The sequence below is a fragment of the Anolis carolinensis genome, chromosome 3 (genome assembly GCF_035594765.1).
Source record: "Anolis carolinensis isolate JA03-04 chromosome 3, rAnoCar3.1.pri, whole genome shotgun sequence".
NCBI classification, from domain to species: Eukaryota; Metazoa; Chordata; class Lepidosauria; order Squamata; family Dactyloidae; genus Anolis; species Anolis carolinensis.
Window position 1 is genome coordinate 222,767,703 of NC_085843.1, and position 22,121 is coordinate 222,789,823.

General features: G+C 38.5%; 1 protein-coding gene across 3 annotated transcripts in view; it reads right to left on the bottom strand.

Annotated features, from left to right (window-relative positions):
• Window positions 1-22,121, bottom strand: part of cdh23 (cadherin related 23) — a 669,485-nt gene that overhangs the window by 533,186 nt on the left and 114,178 nt on the right. For all 3 annotated transcript variants that reach the window (XM_008106631.2, XM_062976257.1, XM_062976258.1), the window contains exons 2-3: window positions 21,853-21,924; window positions 4,327-4,404 (exon numbers count right to left, since the gene is read on the bottom strand). In XM_008106631.2, the coding sequence (XP_008104838.2) occupies window positions 4,327-4,404; window positions 21,853-21,919 (145 nt within the window). In that variant the 5' untranslated portion in view covers window positions 21,920-21,924. The remainder of the gene's footprint in view (window positions 1-4,326; window positions 4,405-21,852; window positions 21,925-22,121) is intronic.

Sequence of the window (22,121 nt, forward strand, 5' to 3'; positions counted from 1 at the left end):
GGGGAAAAATGACAAAACAGAGAGAACATTCACACTACGTAGTCAGATAAAATGCTGTTATATTGCCATTGGCACCCAATAGCTCTTTTATTGGTGCTCACTGACTGGTTGACACAGTATACAGTGTTCCCTCACTACTTCGCGGTTCACTTTTCCCGGATTCGCAGTTTCGCGGTTTTTCAATAAAATCTAGAAGACTATTATAGACCATAAAAATTACAATTTGCAGCCTAAGAAAGGGAGGAAGGAGAAGCCAAAGGGAGAGAAAAGGAGCCCAAGCGGCAACGGGAGAAGGAGGTGATTTATCAACACACGATTGGTTGATAAAGACCTAAAATAGTGTATAACTACTAAAATAATGTATAACTATTAAAATAAATATAGTGTCCCTTCTTCGCGGATTTTCACTTATTGCAAGTGGTCCTGGAACCTAACTCCAGCGATAAGTGAGGGAACACTGTATATTATGATTCACAGGAAGGAAACTTGAGAATGAATCGATCTACAGGTACACCTAAGAATCATCAGCCTTGTACAAGTCCGCAATTTCTTAACCATATTAAAAACCATTATGTTTAGGTATTTAAAGAGTGTGGGATGGAGTGCTGTGCTGATTGACAGAATGGGTAGTTCTGAGACATTAAAAATTCAACAATCAGAAATCCAGCCACTCAGACATAAGCCAGTCTAAAAGACCTTGGTATGCACACTTCTCCAAGCACTGACCAGTTGCAGAGGAGCATTAAGCTTTCATTTTTGGCATATGACATTTTCACAACATACAAGCAGAAGCCAGCAGTGTGTACATTTCCATGGTGCAACATATTCAATACCCAGAAAATCTCAAGGGAGAATAGCCACATCTCTCAGAGTATTCTCTGCCATGTTTCAGCTGTCTGCTCCAAACTGCAGTTTCACCACTCCCACACACATCCGTTCTACTTGCCACTCATCCCTTAACTGGAGCTAGAAAATGTGGAGACAGTTTCCTGATGGTTTACCAGTCCAAAGCATCCAGGATCTGTTAAATATATACCATACATCTTGCAACACAAATTAGCTCTCATCGAGAGATATCAACATTTGTCCTGGGCTACAAACAAGCTAATAATAGACATAAAGACATTCTTCCAAATCCTGGGAACTACTGAAATGAGGTTGAAAGGCATTTTGGCTAAACGACGGAATCAGTTTAACAACTTAAAAGCACATGTTAAAAGGTGAGCTTAAAACTCTATTCCTCCCAGAAAATGCACACTTTTGCATGACTGTATATCCCTGCAGTCATGCAAAACATGTGCTTTCCTTCCCTGTGTGGACAGCTTCACATGTGCTTTTAAAAGCCCAAAACAGCTGATCAGCTGTCATGAACACACAGGTGGATCAAGGGAAGCACAAGTAGAAAACAACTAGAACTCTCTGAAACTCTTTTAAACTTTATAATATCAAACAGAGCTTGAATTAACAATTGGGTGAAGAAAGAAATAAGAAATCTGCTTGTGTTTACATTAAGATAATCATATGTGCTTATTTGAGGACCAGGACCTGAGTGATTAAAAAAAACAAACCTTCAGCCAGATGCTTCCCATCCACCCTCCATCTTGATCTACTTCAAAGGAAGGTGTGAGGACAGCGGAGGATCATTTTCCGGGACTGGCAGGTCTGTGTGTCGACCTGCTACCAGGTCCCATAATTTTTTGCCCCCGATTTAAAACACGCATTTTGACGCTGTCTGGAAGCACCCTAATAGGGATCATATAAACTGCTCTTGCAAAACTGAAAAAGGCAAAAAGTCAAAATCAACACAAAGTATCTAATTCTATATACTATCCCAATGTCAGCCATACTTTCCATAAAAATGGTTCCATACCAATTCTCAAATGTCTGTTCCCCATAAAGTCATTTTGCATGAGTGAATGGGTAAAATTCCAATTGGCAAGACAATATTTGCCATACAGTTCTAAATGCTGAAATTGCTGTCTTTTCCTTTTATAAAATGAGAGTTATGTGCTGCCTATTTTAATCGAAATGCCAGAAATGAAGGCCACAATGCTGACCATGATGTATTCCTTTACATGGTTGTTTCCAAAAATTATTACAGGATAACAGACAAGTCTGATGTGCAATAAAAAATCTGAAAAGCCAAACCTTTCTTTGACTGCAGTGTGTCCTTTTCATTGAAATTCAATGAGAACATCAGCTCCCCTCCACCTCCTAAACAATGTATTTATTTTTGGTAAACACTTGCAGGTGTAAATACAAGAATAACATTCATTTTAATCATGTTCACCTTGCCTCACAATTGGCAGAAGCACCTCTGAGTATTTCTTGCCTAAGAAAACCCTATGAAATTCATCAGGTTGCCATAAGTCAACAGGTGACTAGAAAGCACTTACATGCACAAAGGAAACAGACTTAATGGCATGTTTTCATTTTATATTTTTTAAATTTACAGCATCTTTCTTAGTGCTACAGCACCCCTTCCTTCACCCTGACATTTCATACACAAGCATTTTGAGTGCCACAATATTGCTTTCATGAGTTTTATGAGTAGTCAAACTATAACAGATTTTAATCTGTAAGTGTAGCTGAAAATAGTTTGTGTGAGTGTGAATGTGTATGTTTCTGTGCCCTCAAGTCTCCTGTCATTGTATGGCAACTTCATGAATCTCAGAGAATTTTCTCAAGCAAGGAACAGCTAGTTCCTTCATTTGAAGTCCAGCTAACACTATATGGTATTAATTGGCAGTTTCTCATCCAAATATGAACTAGAAATGATCCTGCTTAGCTCCAAGATCAGACAGGATCTGATGCCTTTAGGGCATTTACACCACTCCTGTACAATACTCCTTATAATACTCCTGTATTATAAAATATCTCTATATATCCATATGATAATGGGGCCTGGTAAATGCTGACTGGGTGAGGATACGGATAATGTCAGTTGCATTTCAAGCTTGGGAAGTTGCTAATTATGAGCATATAAAACATGAAACGAGTATATAAAAACTCAAAACACAAAGTTTTGAGTTTTGAATTCAAAAATGGATTTAAAATTGATTAGGGGAGTTTTGCAGAAATGTGCACATATAGGTTGATAAATTCATTGTGCGAAGGAATCACAATTAATGTAACAAATTGTAGGAAATAATTTTTTCAGGCTTTAGTTCTGTAATTAATTTTAGAGAGCCCATAACCAGAACCCAAGAGTAGAAGAATGTACCACAGAGAAATCCCACCAAAGAGCAAAGAAACAGAATGAAAAGAACCAGCTTCCTAATAAGGAATAACTAGATAGACCAGCACTATCCTATTTTTGTTGGTAAATAAGATAAAAATGTGAATGCCTGGATCATAAAGCAGAAGTAAACAAATGCACCCCAATATTCTGCGAATAGGATAAAGGCCTGTTTCTTGTTTTTGTTTTTTTTAATCACAATTACATTCTTATTACATGAAGTTTAATTTCTCTTGAAACACTTTTTAAATATTCCATTATATTGGCTATTAGTTTAATCATACTGGGTGTCTAAAAATAAGCATGGAAACCATATTTCAGAAAATATGTTTCTCAAGTTTCCTTACCAATGCTGACCAGGAAATACCTGGATTTGACAAGATCTTCACGATTTTGCTCTTACTTTGTGCAAACTTTCAGAAATGTGGAAAATATTTATGCTAGAACATATTTTTGAAAAGAAAATAATAATAATAATGTTTCTATACAAAGTGTTATTTTTGGTGCAGCAAATACTGTTTCCTACACAGGAAATGATGGGCACTCAATCTATGCAAAATTTGCATATAGGTATTTTGCAAAGCAAACCGTTTTTAGTGCTTAGAAAACAGGTTTTTCTGTACATAAAATAATATTTCTGGCCAGAAAATGATATTTCCTGAGGTGAAAGGCTGTGGTTGGCCACTCATTCTATACCAGACGTGCACAGATTTTCTGTAGCAACATCATTTTCTGAATAGAAACAGAATTCAGAAATACTATTTTCTCCACACAGAAATGCTGTTTCCAGTGCATAAAACACGATTTGGTCAGCAAAGAACAAGTCTTTAACTGTGTTCTTCTTAAAGACTTTCTCACAATGGGAATAATATTTCTAAAATTACTTTTATCATTTTTGGGGGCGTTTATCAGTAAAGAACAACATCCCTATCTGAAAGTCATCAAAGATTTAATGGTCTAGAAGGGATGCATGCCTTTTGACAGGCAGCCTCTCTAACCCAGTGACTTGGTCTTTCTGATTTGTTCCATCCTCCAAACACAGCTGGATAGGGAAATGATTCACACAACACAATTCTTAATACACTTACCCACTGGTGTATCTTCATTAATCAACAGGTAGGTGTCAAAGAAATAATTTATGAAGTATGGCAATCGATTGCCCAAACCTAGAAGAATTAGAAAAAACAAAGACATTATTTGTAATTGCAAAGTCCTCACAACATTTTGTAAGTTCTATCAACAATGTATCTGAAATTGCAACAGTTAACATGGAAACTCATTGCATGGTTTAAAAAAAGATAACTAGAAAACACTATGTTAGTGAAATCACTTGTTCCCTGTTTTATTGAGGCACAGCAAATGATTTCAGTGGGATGGAAGGCTATATTTTGGAGGTCAGTGTGGGGGACAACAACAAAGAACAAGTGAATTACTAAGAAAAATGGGAAGATACATTGGTAACAAGTCTGTACAGCATACATAACTATTAGAACATTCACAAGCATCGTTTTTTGTTTGTTTTTTTAAACATAATTTCCTGCATTCCTCATTTGTTCTGCATGCAACAAAGTTCTTAAAAGGCATGATTTCCCTTTGGGAAAACTGTCTGTTTCTTCAACATATCTCAGCACGCACTAAAACTGGTATGCCGTTTCTGATTAGGATTAAAGTTCAAGGTGATTAGGAATATCCCAGGTTAAATATGCTCTAGAACAAGTTTTACTTCCCATAGAAACTCATATTCAATGTGAAAGTAAACTAAAATATTGAGAATGTGTGCATAATGTTCGGTAGATGACATGTCCAAATCTAGCCATCTCATACCAGGTATATGCCATAAGTACTTGAAAGGGTAAGCCAAGTATCTAATGAATACCCTACTCCAAGGGAGAAAAATTCTGGCCCTTGAGATACTATTTTACTACATCTACCATAATGTCTCATCATCAGTTATAAAGCTGTGACTGAATAATAGGTTTAGACACTGCAAGCACAGTCTTCAGACAATCAAAGAAATAACTGTATACACGGACATCATCTCACAGGCAATGTAGAATCATATAGACTCAATTGCCTCTACAAAAACAAGACAAGGAGCAGTTGTGGCGGCATCAACCATGAACTGCTAATATCAAAAATTAGAGTTAAACTAAAGAAAAAATAAGGAATCAATCATCTTGCCAAAATGTAACATGAAGAACATCCCTGTAGAATTTAAGGAATGTAAAAAATAGCCTTGCACAATTACACAGAATGGAACAGGAGCCAGAAGAACTCTAGATTAAAGTCACGGTCATTGTGAAGGGAAAATGCAAAATGATGACATCAACTGCGGAGAACCACAGTCTGTTGTTGTTCATTCGTTCAGTTGCTTCCAACTTTTTGTGACCTCATGGACCAGCCCACACTAAAGCTTCCTGTTGCCCGTCGCCACACCCCAGTTCCTTCAAGGTCAAGCCAGTCACTTCAAGGATACCATCCATCCACCTTGCCCTTGTTTAGCCCCTCTTCCTTTTTCCTTCCATTTTCCCCAGCATCATTCTCTTCTCCAAGCTTTCCTGTCTTCTCATTATGTGGCCAAAGTAATTCATCTTTGCCTCTAATATCCTTCCCTCCAGTGAGTAGTCGGGCATTATTTCCTGGAGTATGGACTGGTATGATCTTTTTGCGGTCTAAGGCACTCTCAGAATTTTCCTCCAACACCAAAGTTCAAAAGCGTCTATCTTCCTTCTCTCAGCCTTCCTTATGGTCCAGCTCTGTGATGTCCCCTGAACCCTTGGGCCGTGAACCTGCCTCCATTGTGGACCAAAGTGACGAGGAAATGGGGTTTGTGCCGATTCAGCAAGATTCTGCCCCATTCCAGATGTTCCCTATTGACAATTCTAGCCCAAAGCTCATTAAAAAGGCCCTTGAAATGGAGCCTTCTCCCACCAGTTCCCCTCCCTTTGATAGACGGATGTTTTGGGAAACTAGTAGGTTTGAGAAAGCTGGCAGAAGAAGGAGCGCGCGATTAGCAGCTAGAGAATCTGCTGATTAACCTGTTTTCCCCTGAGAGTTCTCAGGGAGGATCACATCTGGTTAAGATGTTGTTTTAGCTCTTTTCCCATTTGGACACCTGCTCTGTGGAAAGATTTGAAGTTCCTTAAAAGTTCTGTGCGCTGGCTAGCCAGCGCGGAGTCAACGTGTCAGTTGAAGGAATAACTTCGCTTCCAGCCAAGTGTGGACCGCGTTTGGATCCACTACCTTCCAGCCTAGCCGTGCCTTGCCTAGCCGTGTTTCCTAGCCTTGCCTTGCCGTGATTCCAGCCTTGCCTTGTCATGCCGTGAATCCAGCCTTGTCTTCAATTCCTTGCCTTGGACTTGCTTTTGAACTCTAGTAAAAGACTTGGACGTTTCCCCACTCAAACTGCTTGGAAGTTTGAGTGCGTTTCGGTTTTTTGGATTACAAACTTTAAACTCTGATATTAGACATTGGACAATATATTATTGGACTATATTTGACCTTTCCTAAAAGGTCTATTGATGAACTTTATCTTCTGCTTGTTTTTGTTTTATTTCTTCAATTCTTTAATAAAGATATTAGATTGTTTATTGGCCTCGGTGTATTGGTTTCCAGTGCTCTCGCAGCCAGGGGTGTCACAAGCTCTCACATTCATAGGTTACTATGCGGAATACCATTGTTTAAACTATGCAGACCTTCGTTGCCAGTGTGATGTCTCTACTCTTCACTATTTTATCAAGGTTGGTCATTGCTCTCCTCTCAAGAAGTAAATTTCTAATTTCCTGGCTGCAGTCTGCGTCTGCAATAATCTTCATGCCTAGAAATACAAATTCCGTCACTGTCTTCACATTTTCTCCTTCTATTTGCCAGTTATCAATCACTCTGGTTGCCATAATCTTGGTTTTCTTGATGTTTAACTGCAACCCAGCTTTTGCACTTTCTTCTTTCACCTCGGTTATAAGGCCCCTCAGCCCCTCCTCGCTTCCAGCCATCAACGTGGTATTATCTGCATATCTAAGGTTGTTAATGTTTCTTCCAGCAATTTTAACTCCAGCCTTGGATTCATCAAGCCCTGCATGTCATATAATGTATTCTGCATACACAGTATACCTCAACAAAGGATGTGATCCACTTTTTGTGGCTGCAGTAACATAGCGAGATAGTTCTACGGTCCATCTGACTTTGCTACCAACCACAGGCCTAAGTCACCATAGGAGTTCTTGTCCAAAATGTTTTTGTGTGCACCTAGTTGGGGAAGGCTGCTGCAAAAACAACAAACAAATTTAGAAAACGGATGGCTGTTTCTTTTTCTTTTTCTAAAAAAATATTGTTTGTTTTAGGGTTGTTGTATGTCTTTCGGGCTGTGTGGCCATGTTCCAGAAGCATTCTCTCCTGACGTTTCGCCCACATCTATGGCAGGCATCCTCAGAGGTTGTGAGGTATGGATAAACCTCTGAGGATGCCTGCCATAGATGTGGGCGAAATGTCAGGAGAAAATGCTTCTGGAACATGGCCACACAGCCCGAAAGACATACAACAACCCTGTGATCCCGGCCATGAAAGCCTTCGACAACACATTGTTTGTTTTACCTTTTTTTTAGGGCTGGGAAGTGTCAAACAATGCAGGTGAATACAATATGGCAATGAATTTTTTATCACATCATTAATATCTCAATGTTATTTCTAGAGACATGAGCCCTTTGCCTTGTCAGTCTTAATTCCACCAAAGGATTCACTTATTACCATTGTCTTGTCATTTAGCTCACGTGCATGTGCCTACTTTTTGGACAGGAAATGTTTTTAGAGCAAATAATGGAAGTGCTGTGATGAGTTTTGCTTCCAATCCTGTAGGAGAGTGGATAATAACAATTTCAATATTACTATTTGCTAACTTCTTAAATTAATATTTTGCCTTAATTATGTGGTTTTGCTGCATATAGCTTTTCTTTAGGAATCATAATAATGAGAATTTTATAAGCTGGTCTCATTTTATAAATGGGAAATCTGTAGCTGGGGCAACCTATTGCCAAAAACTGGATAAGAAATAACTGGATGTCTGATTTGGGAAAATCAGAACCAAAACTCCAGCATCGAAAACCTCAGCATACTATAGCACACAAAGTGACAGGAAAATTGAGATGTTAGCAAGTTTTTGGGAGAGTATAAATCCAGAGCACAGTGCATATGACAGATGGGTTTGCTTTGATTCCTAGCCAGAGTTAGAGTAGCCAGGACTGTCTCTTATTAAGAGATCCATTTTAGCTGCCAGACATTATTGAACAAGGGAAATTGGGTTTTTAATTGATCTGTCAGAAATATTTTGCATCTTATGTCTGCTGAATCTAGTTTCTGGCTAACCTACAAAGCAGGTGTCCAATTGCAAAGCTAAACCCATCCCCTAAACACCTGAAAGCTTACTGAATAATAGCACAGGAAAGCATAGTTTGCAGACTTCCAGAATCAGTTTGGCATGTTGTAAACGGATGCTTGGCTTGATGTCTTGAAAAGTCCTACCAAGCAACTGAAGATGTTCTAGCAACTCAGTGAGCATCCCGTTCCCTTTTCTATTACAGATGCTTCTTACTCTTTAACAAGTGGCAAGGAAGGTAAATCTTGTACCTCAGCAAAAGGTTCCCTTGAACAAAACAGAAGTTGTTTGTAAGTAAGCACATGTGGAATGAAGCTGCCCATGGTCAATTCACAATTACACATCATGGTGTACAGATCAACTCAAGGCTACAACACAGCAACCTGAAAGGGATTCAATTGTTTTTCAACATGCAATTAACTGCAGACCTGACAAACAGCTTGTGCTATCTGTAGCAATAGCTTCTAAATGTCAGCTTATGGCAAGAGGACCATAGCAAAAATTGCACCTGTCCTTCTTCTGTTAGGAATCTTTGATCTTGGCAACTAGATGTCCATTTCCATCAACTACAGCTACCATAATCCAGGTTCAAAAGTGCTGGGAACTACAGTTCACGAGCAGTTTGGAGCTACGAACAAGGGGCACAAAGACATTGGGCAGAATTAATGCATCAATATTTTATGACTGTGGAAGCTTACCTATGAAAATGTGTCAGATATGGCACAATTGATATTTAACCCCAACAAATAAACTTAAATATCACATATGGCTTTAGATGTCCAAATAACTTAGAATTAAAAAGATTTCCACCTTCCAACATCTTTGTTGTGAGGATAAATGTTATATAAGCACGGTCCTAGTCATTTTATATTTTCTGAACTCCCTTTTCTTAATTTTGTATCTCAACAGAAAAAAGGGAGGAAATGTCAGAAACTTTCACAATATGTTTCAGTTTGTTTCCGCTTTCTCCTAATATTTTAATTTGACTTGAGAATACTTAATCTATATGTTACAGTAAGAAACACTGCCACTCCTTTATTTCATTGTTCCCACCCACTCACACCCAGAGGAAGTAACAAAGACACAGTGGGGTCTTGCTTGATATAAATATATTTAATCTTCACCAAACCAACTCTGAACAAAAATAGGCTAAGTATGTCACTGTCTTACATTTGCAATGTGTGTTGTCAGTAAATATTAGAACTGTTTTGATTTTTATGAGATGCTACATTCATATTTAAACAAGCATCCCACAACATTTGCCTATTCTATCTTAATACTTAAATTGATGATAGAACTCTGTTAATACCTTTTTTGTTTGAAACGTTTACTACATGAAAAGACAGAAGAAAACTGCAAAGAACAACAGCAGTAGAAGGATGCCTGTTGTTTTAATTCCATCTACCTGTCTCCCTCCTATAAAAAGCACCCATGGATAATTAGCTCTAAAGTGCATCACATCAGCTTCATTTTGAAGTACAAAGTAGGAAACAAAATGCAGAGTAGCATCTAAACACAGAAGTACGCAATTGAAGTTCATCAGGAAAAAAATACCTCTAAAAAGAAATGCCTACATAACGCATAATAAAGCCAACAGACGGGAACCCCTCTAAGGGCAGTGTAGACTCAAGAGGACTGTGTTGTTTCAGCAATAAATCCATGTTCCTTTTTTCCTTTAAGCTTGATATTCTTCCAATATTTACAATTCTTATTTACTGTAGTTTGAAACACAGATATACTTCAGAAACAACAAGGTCTCTGCAGGGGGCAGAGAACATCTCCCCAACTCGAGAGAAAATAGCTCTATTTCAGGGAGGTACTCCACACAAACTTATTGGCAATAATGATAGCATCTGACTTGTCTGTTTCTGAAGCTGTTCTCTGCATCTTCATTCATTTTCGTGTACACATGATAGGCCAGCACTGAGGCAGTATTTTTTCAAAAAATTGTTTGGCACAGCTAAGTGAATACTCTGATATCATATTGCAAGGAAACTTCTAAATACACAATTTTGTTATCTTTTGCACCATGACACCCTTCATAAATGTGTGTATGTATATGTGTAAGAGAGAGTATATATTCTAAGACTGATATAGATATGGATATGGATATAGATATAAACACAGATATAGATATATCAGCCTTAGAATTTTCACATAATGCATACTGATGTCATGAATAAAATGAAAAATAATTTCCATGAGCTTTATCAAGACATACAGAAACTAAGTCTCTACAGAGACATGATAGCCATGTACAAATATGTGAGGGGAAGTCATAGGGAGGAGGGAGCAAGCTTGTTTTCTGCTGCCCTGCAGACTAGGACACGGAACAATGGCTTCAAACTACAGGAAAGGAGATTCCACCTGAACATTAGGAAGAACTTCCTCACTGTGAGGGCTGTCCGGCAGTGAAACTGTGGTGGAAGCTCCTTTTTTGGAGGCTTTTAAGCAGAGGCTGGATGGCCATATGTCGGGGGTGCTTTAAATGCGATTTTCTGCTTCTTGGCAGGGGGTTGGACTGGATGGCCCATGAGGTCTCTTCTAACTCTACTATTCTATGATTCTATGATTCTATGATCAGCCTCCTACAGAAAGAAAGAATGGGGTGGGAATCAGGGCCGGCCCTAGGCATTTTTAAAGTGTAAGCCAGGGGTCCCCAAACTAAGGCCCGGGGGCCGGATGCGGCCCTCCGAGGTCATTTACCTGGCCCCCACCCTCAGTTTTATAATATAATATATATAATATAATATAATATAATATAATATAATATAATATAATATAATAATATTATAATGTAATACAATATAACACTAATAATAATACCATATAAAAATATTAATTATATATTCTATATTACATGTAATATTACTAATAATATTACAGTATAGTGGTATAGTTCAATATAGTAATATATAATGCTAATATTGTGCTATGCTAATAATATAATATATTGTATGTACATATAATTTGTAAGCCACTCTGAGTCCCCTTTGGAGTGAGAAGGGTGTGATACAAATGTAGTAAATAAATGCAGTAAATAAATAAATATTAAATAAATATGTGTTGTCGAAGGCTTTCATGGCCGGGATCACAGGGTTGTTGTATGTCTTTCGGGCTGTGTGGCCATGTTCCAGAAGCATTCTCTCCTGACGTTTCACCCACATCTATGGCAGGCATCCTCAGAGGTTGTGAGGTATATAATGTATTAAATAAATACATTTTAGACTTAGGCTCGCCCAAAGTCTGAAATGACTTAAAGGCACACTACAACATCAACAACAACAATCCTAATTAACTTGACTATCTCATTGGGCAGAAGCAGGAGCACACTTCCCATTGAAATCCTGATAAATGTATGTTGGGTTAAAATTGTTTTTATTTTTAAATATTGTATTGTTCTTTCGTTGTTGTTGTTTTTGCACTACAAATAAGACATGTGCAGTGTGCATCAGAATTTGTTTGTATTTTTTTTTCCAAATGATAATCCGGCCCCTCAACAGTCTGAAGGATTGTGGACCGGCCCTCGGATTAAAAAGTTTGAGGACCCCTGGTGTAAGCGAACAGAATTTTGGCACACCCCACCCCCCAGCGCTGGATAAGCAAAAATGTTGGATAATAAGGAGGGATTAAGGAAAAGCCCATTAAACATCAAATTACATTATGATTTTACAAATTAAGCACCAAAACATCATGTTTTGCAACAAATCAACAGAAAAAGCAGTTCAATATATGGCAATGTTATGTAGGAATTACTATATTTGCGAATTGAGCACCAAACATTGAACTGGGATATATGGCAGTGTGGACTCAGATAACCCAGTTCAAAGTAGATATTATGGGTTATTCTGCTTTGATATTCTGGGTTATATGGCTGTGTGGAAGGACCCTCTGGGCTCTTCCACACAGCCATATAACCCAGAATATCAAGGGAGATAATCCACATTATCTGCTTTGAACTAGATTATATGGCAGTGTGGACTCAGATAATCCAGTTCAAAGCAGATATTGTGGGTTATTCTGCCTTGATGTTCTAGGTCAGGGGTCCCCAAACTAAGGCCCGGGGGCCGGATGCGGCCCTCCGAGGTCATTTACCTGGCCCCCACCCTCAGTTTTATAATATAATATATATAATATAATATAATATAATATAATATAATATAATAATATTATAATGTAATACAATATAACACTAATAATAATACCATATAATAATATTAATTATATATTCTATATTACATGTAATATTACTAATAATATTACAGTATAGTGGTATAGTTCAATATAGTAATATATAATGCTAATATTGTGCTATGCTAATAATATAATATATTGTATGTACATATAATTTGTAAGCCACTCTGAGTCCCCTTTGGAGTGAGAAGGGTGTGATACAAATGTAGTAAATAAATGCAGTAAATAAATAAATATTAAATAAATATGTGTTGTCGAAGGCTTTCATGGCCGGGATCACAGGGTTGTTGTATGTCTTTCGGGCTGTGTGGCCATGTTCCAGAAGCATTCTCTCCTGACGTTTCACCCACATCTATGGCAGGCATCCTCAGAGGTTGTGAGGTATATAATGTATTAAATAAATACATTTTAGACTTAGGCTCGCCCAAAGTCTGAAATGACTTAAAGGCACACTACAACATCAACAACAACAATCCTAATTAACTTGACTATCTCATTGGGCAGAAGCAGGAGCACACTTCCCATTGAAATCCTGATAAATGTATGTTGGGTTAAAATTGTTTTTATTTTTAAATATTGTATTGTTCTTTCGTTGTTGTTGTTTTTGCACTACAAATAAGACATGTGCAGTGTGCATCAGAATTTGTTTGTATTTTTTTTTCCAAATGATAATCCGGCCCCTCAACAGTCTGAAGGATTGTGGACCGGCCCTCGGATTAAAAAGTTTGAGGACCCCTGTTCTAGGTTATATGGCTGTGTGGAAGGACCCTCTGGGCTCTTCCACACAGCCATATAGCCCAGAATATAAAGGCAAATAATCCACATTATCTGCTTTGAAATGGATTATATATAAATTGGAAGAGACCTAGTTTTTACATACCTGGAAGAGGCCAGGCGAGGTAGGCAGGGAAGGCAAGCAGGAGAGCGGCTGACGGAGGAGAAGGGAAAGGGGGAGGAGGGAGCAAACGCCACCACCACTGCTTCCCCTCCTTCTCTTCCTCTCTGGCCTAGGAGAAGTCAGAGTCATTAGGAATTGTGGGAGCTGAAGTCCTGGAAGGCTGAAGTTTGTCCATGGCTGGGCCATACAAAGGGGAAAGTGGGAGGCGGGGCCAGGGCGCGTGGCGCGGCCTGGCCCAGCCACCAGCCACCAGCCGACCCAGCCACCAACCCAGCCGGCCCAGCCAGCATCTGACAGCTGCGGCGGGAAAGTCCTTCCAGGCCACGGTGAAGGCCCAGCCAGGCTGGCTGGACATTCCCGCCCTGGCTCCTGGGCCAGGCCAGCTGGGCTGACTGGTGGCTGGGCCAGGCCAGGCCATGCACCCTGGCCCTGTGCCCTGGCCCCGCCCCCTGGCCCCACCCCCTGGCCCCGCCTCTTGGGGGCTCAACAGCATCCCCAGGACCATGGCACCCAACGCGGAGGCGTAATTGGCTTCCGCGTTGGACCGGGCCTGGTGGGAATGAAAGAATGGGGTGTTTATTTATTTATTGTATCAGAAGCGAAATGAAAGAATGGGGTAACAATAAACTTTTCCATGTGAACTCTGCCTTCCCAGCATCCAGTATAATATTTACAAATACAAATATTCTATGCTTCTGAGTTAAAAGGCACTCACCCTTTTCTTGCATGCAAATTGGAAAAGTTGAGACATTGAGTTGTGATTTTTTTTTAATTTAGAGCTTATTTTTAATGAGTCTAGGGATGTTGTCCAAAGGATTAACAATGGCAATTGATTCTGTAAGCAGAAATGTGGTCTTGTATAAGTATCAGACAGAAACTGTCCATAGAACTTTTCTTCAACAGCATTTCTGTATCAATGCTTTTACTATGAGCTGTCCAGTTTCTTGAATAGTGATATTCTAAGGACGAGAATTGTACACTTTACTCCTGAATTCAAGGTAGCTATGGACAAAATATGCCTGCCTTTTCCTCACTCTAGTCTTAAATTCTCAGGTTTCTACTGTGACTCTTAGAGAGCACAAACGGTATATGACAAAATGATCTATTCAAGAGGCAGCCAGCAGCTAAGGTATCAATTATTGATGCCGCTGTAAGACTAGAAGAGTTGCTGCCACACACAAATGATCATTATGGATTGTCCACAGAATTACATTGAACCCAGTAATGCCATAAACTTTTCTAGCCTTTGTGGACTATAAGCCTATAATTCCATACATACTTACTCATGAACTATATCAGATATCTAAAATGCATTCTTTGTGGCTTCTTTAGAAATAACTGCAGCTTTTTTTTTTGCTGACCCAGATTTAAACTGAATTATGCAGTTGCTTAAATCAAGCACTAGAGGGAAACAATACAATATAATCAGTGGAACCTCAGAGTCACCAAGTAATGTCAGAAGATAACTTCACTGTCAAATCTTTACAGCTGAAATTTCTTTTCTCATACTCTGATTCCACACTGCACTATTTAATGTCTCCCCTTCACCAACCCAGAACCTTACAGAAATTATTTTCCCCTCGTTGGAATACTAAACAGATTAATGCAAACGATAAATAGCTATAAAATAAAACCTCTGCACAATACGAATGAAAAATTCAGCATTCCAAAAGGCCACCAGTAATTTTGTGATATGTATCATTATGGCAACCAAATGTACTTCTCAATCAATGACTGCCAAGATGGGGCATAGTCACCAACACACTGAATAAGGAAACAGAGAGAAATTTGATTTACGAACTACTGCAGCAGCTACTGCACTATAAAAACAACAAGCTAGTTATTACTCTTTCATCAAGGATACTGCCCATCAGCATATTAGCATTAGAGCAAAAAATGTTAATGAAACAAAACAAATATGTAACAAAAGATTTTCTATAAGCAAAAGAATGAAAAGCCAGCAAGTCTGCACAGAATCAATTCTTCGTCATTTCTATGCCCATGGCTGTCTTAATAAAGATAATTTAATTCACTCATCCTGACAATCAACATATGAGAAAGTTTATTGCAGACATCTAGTTAATTAGAATGTAGAATAGGGTATAGTACAATGACAGGATCTACAAGCACAAAAGCACTAATGATAGCATTCTGACAATGCTTTTGCAAGATTTTCCAATAATCTGACTATTCATATCCAAATTGTAGTTCAGTTGCACAAATAATAATTTAGAGAATTCTGGCAGAGTCCTCTGTTTTAATTCTGTACACCTTTTAAAGATATTTATAGCAGTCAGGGTATCTCAGTGTCCTTCTATACATACACTAAAATTAAAGCCAATGTGAGGTTGGATTATTTACAAAATGTATACCCCCAGTATGAGTTGCAACATGCATCCAGCCAGAAACAGAGAATTTTAAAAACTAAGAAATTCTGAATCAAGTCACAAAATCCACTTGAAGCCATTCACTGTACGAGCAATGCAGAGCAGGGATCCAGAAGCAACAGATGGAGCACTTATGTGGAGAGGGCTAATGCTGAAGCATTCGAATAAAGAAACCAGATACACAACTCAGCTGGAATTGCAAACAAACACCTCCTTGAAAAGGAAATCCATTTGAATGCTCACTTTCCCTTTCTTGCTTTGCCATGACTTACTCTATCATTGATTATCATTAGATAAGCTGCTTCTTTTCAGGAGGTAGGAAAATATTTCTAAGATTGGATCGATATGCACTCAGAGTATCGTTGTGGCTACCATCCCAGCTTCCATGTCATGGACATATTGGAAATCATGGATGAGGAGGTACTGGTGAAAAGGTCAGTGGTAGAGCTGGAGCCTAGCAGCTTCCTCAGCCAAGTTCTAAGCAACATCCATGGAAGATCTACTCAGTCTGCTGAACATGTGCAAGTGGCCTTCTCTGAGCAGATTGAGGAAGAGTTAAATGTTCCAGATGTAAAAACAGAAGGCTCTGCTGTGCATGTCATTGAGATTACCTGAGAAGAGAGCCAGCAGCAGGTATTACCTGTAAATCTAGGATTTAAGGAACTGAAAAGTGGTACCTGGCTGCTGGCTGCAGCATCAGTTCTAGAAGCTATGATCCTAGACTCTTGATATTTCATGATTCCTGAACACTGGGCTTACCCTGGACCTCTTTCTTTTCTTTTTTGTTTTGTTTTTGTTTATTGGACATAAAAGGACCTCTTGCTTATGAACTCTGACTCAACCTTGTACTCTGGGCACTCTCGTAATTGGCTCAGGACCCTGGAATAGACATTTGGATTATCTCTTGTGTTATTCTGTTAATGTTTGCATCTCTGTTGGACTATCAACTTGACCTTGGGTTGTTGATGTATGCTCTACTGTATTTGCAAGCCTGGACTAAATGGCTGTGTAGAAGCAGCCTCAGTCAAATGAGGTCTTACACCAGCTCACTTCTTTGGACATTGCTTAATTTTTTTGTTTTCTCCCAATTTCAAACCATTATTTTCTTGGTTGCTTCACCAGAATTATTTTATGATGCTCGAATTCTGTAGAATTGATGTCTTATAAGCTTGGATATGTACTTTTTTTTCAAAAGCAATCAATTTCCTTTACTTCCTCTAGTGTTTCAAATAATTTACTGTCATTACCCTTTGCAATGTTTCTTCAAAAGTCACTAATTGAATTAATAGTTGCATCGACTATGCTTTCATTGTTTTTTGGAACAGCGTAAAACCTGAAAAGTGCAGTTCAAACTGCCTTTCTGTATTAACTTGTTATACCAATAAAGTAACCTGGTTTCTGCTTAGTTCCAATGAAATCTTTGTGCCATTGGCCTAAATGTCTACAGAGACTTTAAAAAGAGATCATATTGTTCAGGCATGAAATCTCTAGCTTGCATTCTGAAGTAATACAACTCTACCACACCACTGACTGACAAACAATTTGTCAACATATTAGAAGGTGTGTTCATTTCCTGATAACCTGGGCTGCTGCTTATGTGACAATCTACAAATCCAACTTATAAGTGCCATACTCCAGATACTGCCCTCAGCCCCATGTCACAAAAACCTCACTGGTGGTATAGAGAACCAGCCAGTTTCCCATTATACCCTATCTACCAACTAAAGCTTAAAGCCTGAAGCACATATGTTGCCTAGCAAAAATGCATGTGTTGAACCCCAAAGCTGTATTTTGCTGGAGAGTCTCACTGTTCCCCGTCCAAGAATGACAAAATATTCCAAGAATGCCAGTGCTAAGTAAGACTGAAATTATTTATATTATTTCCTGCAATGCTGGCCATCATGACCATCACTATAAATTTGTCTCAAATCAGATATTTACTTACTGTATAGTGTATTGCAATCTATGCTCATTAATGGTCAAGAGCTAGAGGAACATTAACAATAAATTCAATCTCTTGCCCATTTTAAATAATGGCAGTCACTTTTTCCATCAGTCCGACCATCAAACAAACTGGTTCCTCTTTTTCATTCAGAGTCAAATCATATTAAAATGCAGATTAGAAAGAGGGGAAAGCATAAGACCATGAGGAAATATTTACTAGACCAAATACAACACATTTCTGTGACATGTTCAGTTTCTAAATTCTAGATTAGAGCATCTGCCGATTATGATTACAGGCAGCACAAGTTTCTAAGTCACCTGGTGGGTAGAAGCTCTCTCAGTTCACCAACTACATACAAAGGAGACTGTTTAATAAGAAGAAATTCATGAGAATCCTTAATAGGCAACCAGTTTTCAAAAGGACAAATGACCTTTATTCTCTAATAATTAATCTTATTGATTAGCACAAAATCTGTGTTAAAAACTGAGATTCTCTTAAACAATCAATATTGCAGCATTTAGTGCAATGCCACTGCCAGACTACCAAAAACTGTAGTGATGATTTAAACTTTGCTAACTCCAAAGCACTCAAGATAAGAAAATGATGGAGAAGGGGTGAAAGGATGCTGCAGCTCATTTGTAGATCACAAGTATTATTTGCAGATAATCTGTCAAATTTCCTGATAAGACTATCCTCCACAACCACTTAATAATCTTGGCACATTTTTTTTGGAACTGTAGTTCCAATTGCTGTTCCTAAATTGCATTTCTGTTCCTCACTTCCTATAGCTATCATAGTGCTCACTGAAACAAAATTTAAACACCTTGCTAAAAAGTGTGCTTTGTGTGTGTGTTTTTAATAGCTTCCCAAACTCGAGAGGTGAGTTGTTCACACTCACCTTGGTGTTGACTAGCTGACTTTCAATACATGTAAGTCTTGCCAGGTGGTGTTGTAGGCAGTTGCTGCTGATCTTTTAACACATTCTTGCTAACTGTAATGACTTGTTTTCTTCCCCTGCTCAGCAAATTACTATTTCAGAGGGATCAACAGCAGAGCAATAGAAAGGGGGGAAATGTCTCCTTTATCAGGCTGCCAGAACACCATGAATTTTTAAGCATCCTGGTCGAAGAAAGACACTTTATAGCTGAGACAGGAGTGTTATATATTACAGGGCATATATTAAAAACTATTGGCCTGGTAACATGAAATCTGTTTAAAGCACATGGGAAAGGGCTGCCATTCCCAGTTACTGATTCTCTCCTTTTACACAAGGTGTTATCAGAGCCACATTGCATGAGAGACACAGGGAAAACAAGGCCAAATCTTGCTAAACAGTAGATAGGATCCTGCCATGCGCTAAATTGTATTTTCCCAAATTCTAGCATCAATAGGTTTTACTAATGGGAAGACCAAGTAGCTTTCAATGCCTTCCTTACAGAACTACCATATATATATATATATATATATATATATATATATATATATATATATGTACACACACACACACACACATACACATACACACACACACACACACACACACACACATACACACACACACACTTTAGGAATGGCAACACAAGAAGTCTCCCATGTTGCCAGGGTGGGTGGCAGCACGCCAGTTCCACCCTCCTTCATACACGGAGCCGGCATGACATGGTGTGATCAGATCTGGCTAGTTCCATGGGTGACCAGGGCTAGATCAGCATTTGCCCCATATGATGATGGTGTAACAAACAGCAGGGAGAAGAAATTAAACAGTGAACCCAGGCAACATTTTGTTGAACTTGAGAGAAGAAGCAGACATTCATATTGACCAATGTAAAGAAAGTATTAATTTTGCTTAATTTTAGCATTGGAGGAGTTACACCAAATGGAAAACAGTGTATTTCACTCTCTCACTGCTACTTGCTCTCAATGGGTGGGTGAGACAGAGAGAGCAGTGAGTAAGAAAGAAATGGACAAGATGCAAAGAGGACTGATGAATGAGTAAGAGAGAAGCAGACAGAGACTCAGTGGCAGAGATTAAGCCATACAGAAAGTTGTACATATAATTCATCATCCTCACTCACATCCACCTAGCATCACTGTCAATCTCTTTCCAACTGCCAATGGGATTTAGCTTGTACTTTAAGAAGAACATAGCCAAACTGGAGTACATGCAGAGGAGAGTAAAAAATTTGCACAATTCTCCTGATTTTATTTTATTTATTTATTTGCCTTTCCTATTCTCTTTGCCTTGGCACTCTTGGTGTGGAAATTAGATTATTCACAGATGCTAAACATCTTGTTGATCTTTTAATGAATTATCTAAAACCTCACTTCTTGTTACTTACTGGCAGTTCAGTTTATACCTTATATCCTGTATTATTTTATCTGGGAAATGAGATATAAGAAGAAAATTCCACTATGGGTTCACACTAATAATTTGTAAGGCAATTAAGGCAGCAATTGGCAATCAGTTGCAGTCATTAATATAATGTAATCTTTGTATCTAATGTCTCTTCGGAAGTTAATCAGTTCTTTGCCACAATTTTCTTGCATTTCAGAAACACCATAGTCCCGTCTTTTTACAGGCAAAATATAGGGATTGAATTCGAAGGCATTATGACTTAGTCTCTCAGGAGAATACATTGATCAGGAACTCTAAATAAAAGATGGAAATGCTGTCATGCTGCAGCACCCATGATTTTTCATAATGAGCTATGCTGGCTAGGACTAAAGTGTTATGCACTCCGACAACATATAGAGTGCTGAAAGTTCCACAACTCAAAGTAAAGAAAGTGTATATGTGTCCCCCCCCCCCCAACTCAAAGTATTACTACTTTCACAACCAAATTGTACACAGTTGCCCAATTGCCATTTTTTATCCTTTCCTTTTACTGCATTTACAGTACAGTCCCATATCTGCAGGGGATACAATCCTTAACTTAATGTGGGAATAAGAAATCATAAATAACAGCTAATCCTATCAAAATGAATGACTTCCAATGGAAGTATATTCACCTGGAAGACTTTAAAAACACCTATACATGACATAAGTGACCAATCCTACTACAGCTGCACTAGTTACCAATTGAGCACCGGATCACTTTCAAAGTGATGGTGCTTACCTTTAAGGCCATACATGGTCTAGGGCCAATGTACCTGAGGGACCGCTTCACCCCCTACCAACCCCAGAGATTCCTCCGTTCGGAGGACCAAGATCTTTTGGAAGTTCCCAGTTTTAAGACCTTGCGCCTAACAGCAACTAGACATAGAGCTTTTACATCAGTGGCGCCATCACTCTGGAACACTCTGCCGCCTGAAGTTCATGCCCTGCGGGACTTATCAGTCTTCCGCAGGGCATGTAAGACACACCTGTTTCAGCAGGCTTTTGATCTCCGCTATTGCTGTTTTTAAATTGCTTAGATTTTAGCTGTTTTTGTAAGCCACTCCGAGCCCTGAGGGAGTGTTTTTGAGATTTTTTTAAAAAGATATTTTAAAGATGTTTTTAAATTGTTAGATTTTAGCCTTTCTTGTAAGCCGCCCCGAGCCCTAGGGGAGTGGCAGCATATAAGTTTAAATAATAAATAAATAAATAAATATTTAATCAGATGATGGGTTAGATGAGAGGCAGCATATCAAAGACAGGTTTTTCTCTTTTTTAAAATACACTAAGTGAAGGCCAGGAACAGACTATTACAAGCAGAAAACAGGCCCTGGATTTAGAAGAGACTAAATTAACCAGAAATTACATTCCCTTGAAACTCAAAGGTACAAAGCAATAAAAAGAGGAAAAGGCATATTTTCAAAATAATCCAGAAGAGATTCTGTACTTACCCAGACAGACTAACTCAAAGAACAAGAGGGCAAAGAAAAAGTTTCTGGATGAAAAATAGTACTTCATGCTTCCTGAAAGAGAAGAAACACACATATATTCATTTCAGTTCTATTGTATTTAAGAGAATAATCTTCTCAAGGTACACTGATGTTATTGAGTGAAACTTAGATTCCCACCTCAGATGTATTTTAAGCCCTTGGATTCAAACAAGCCAAACAAGCAAGCAAACAAACATTCATAATATAGTAGAGTCTCACTTATCCAAGCT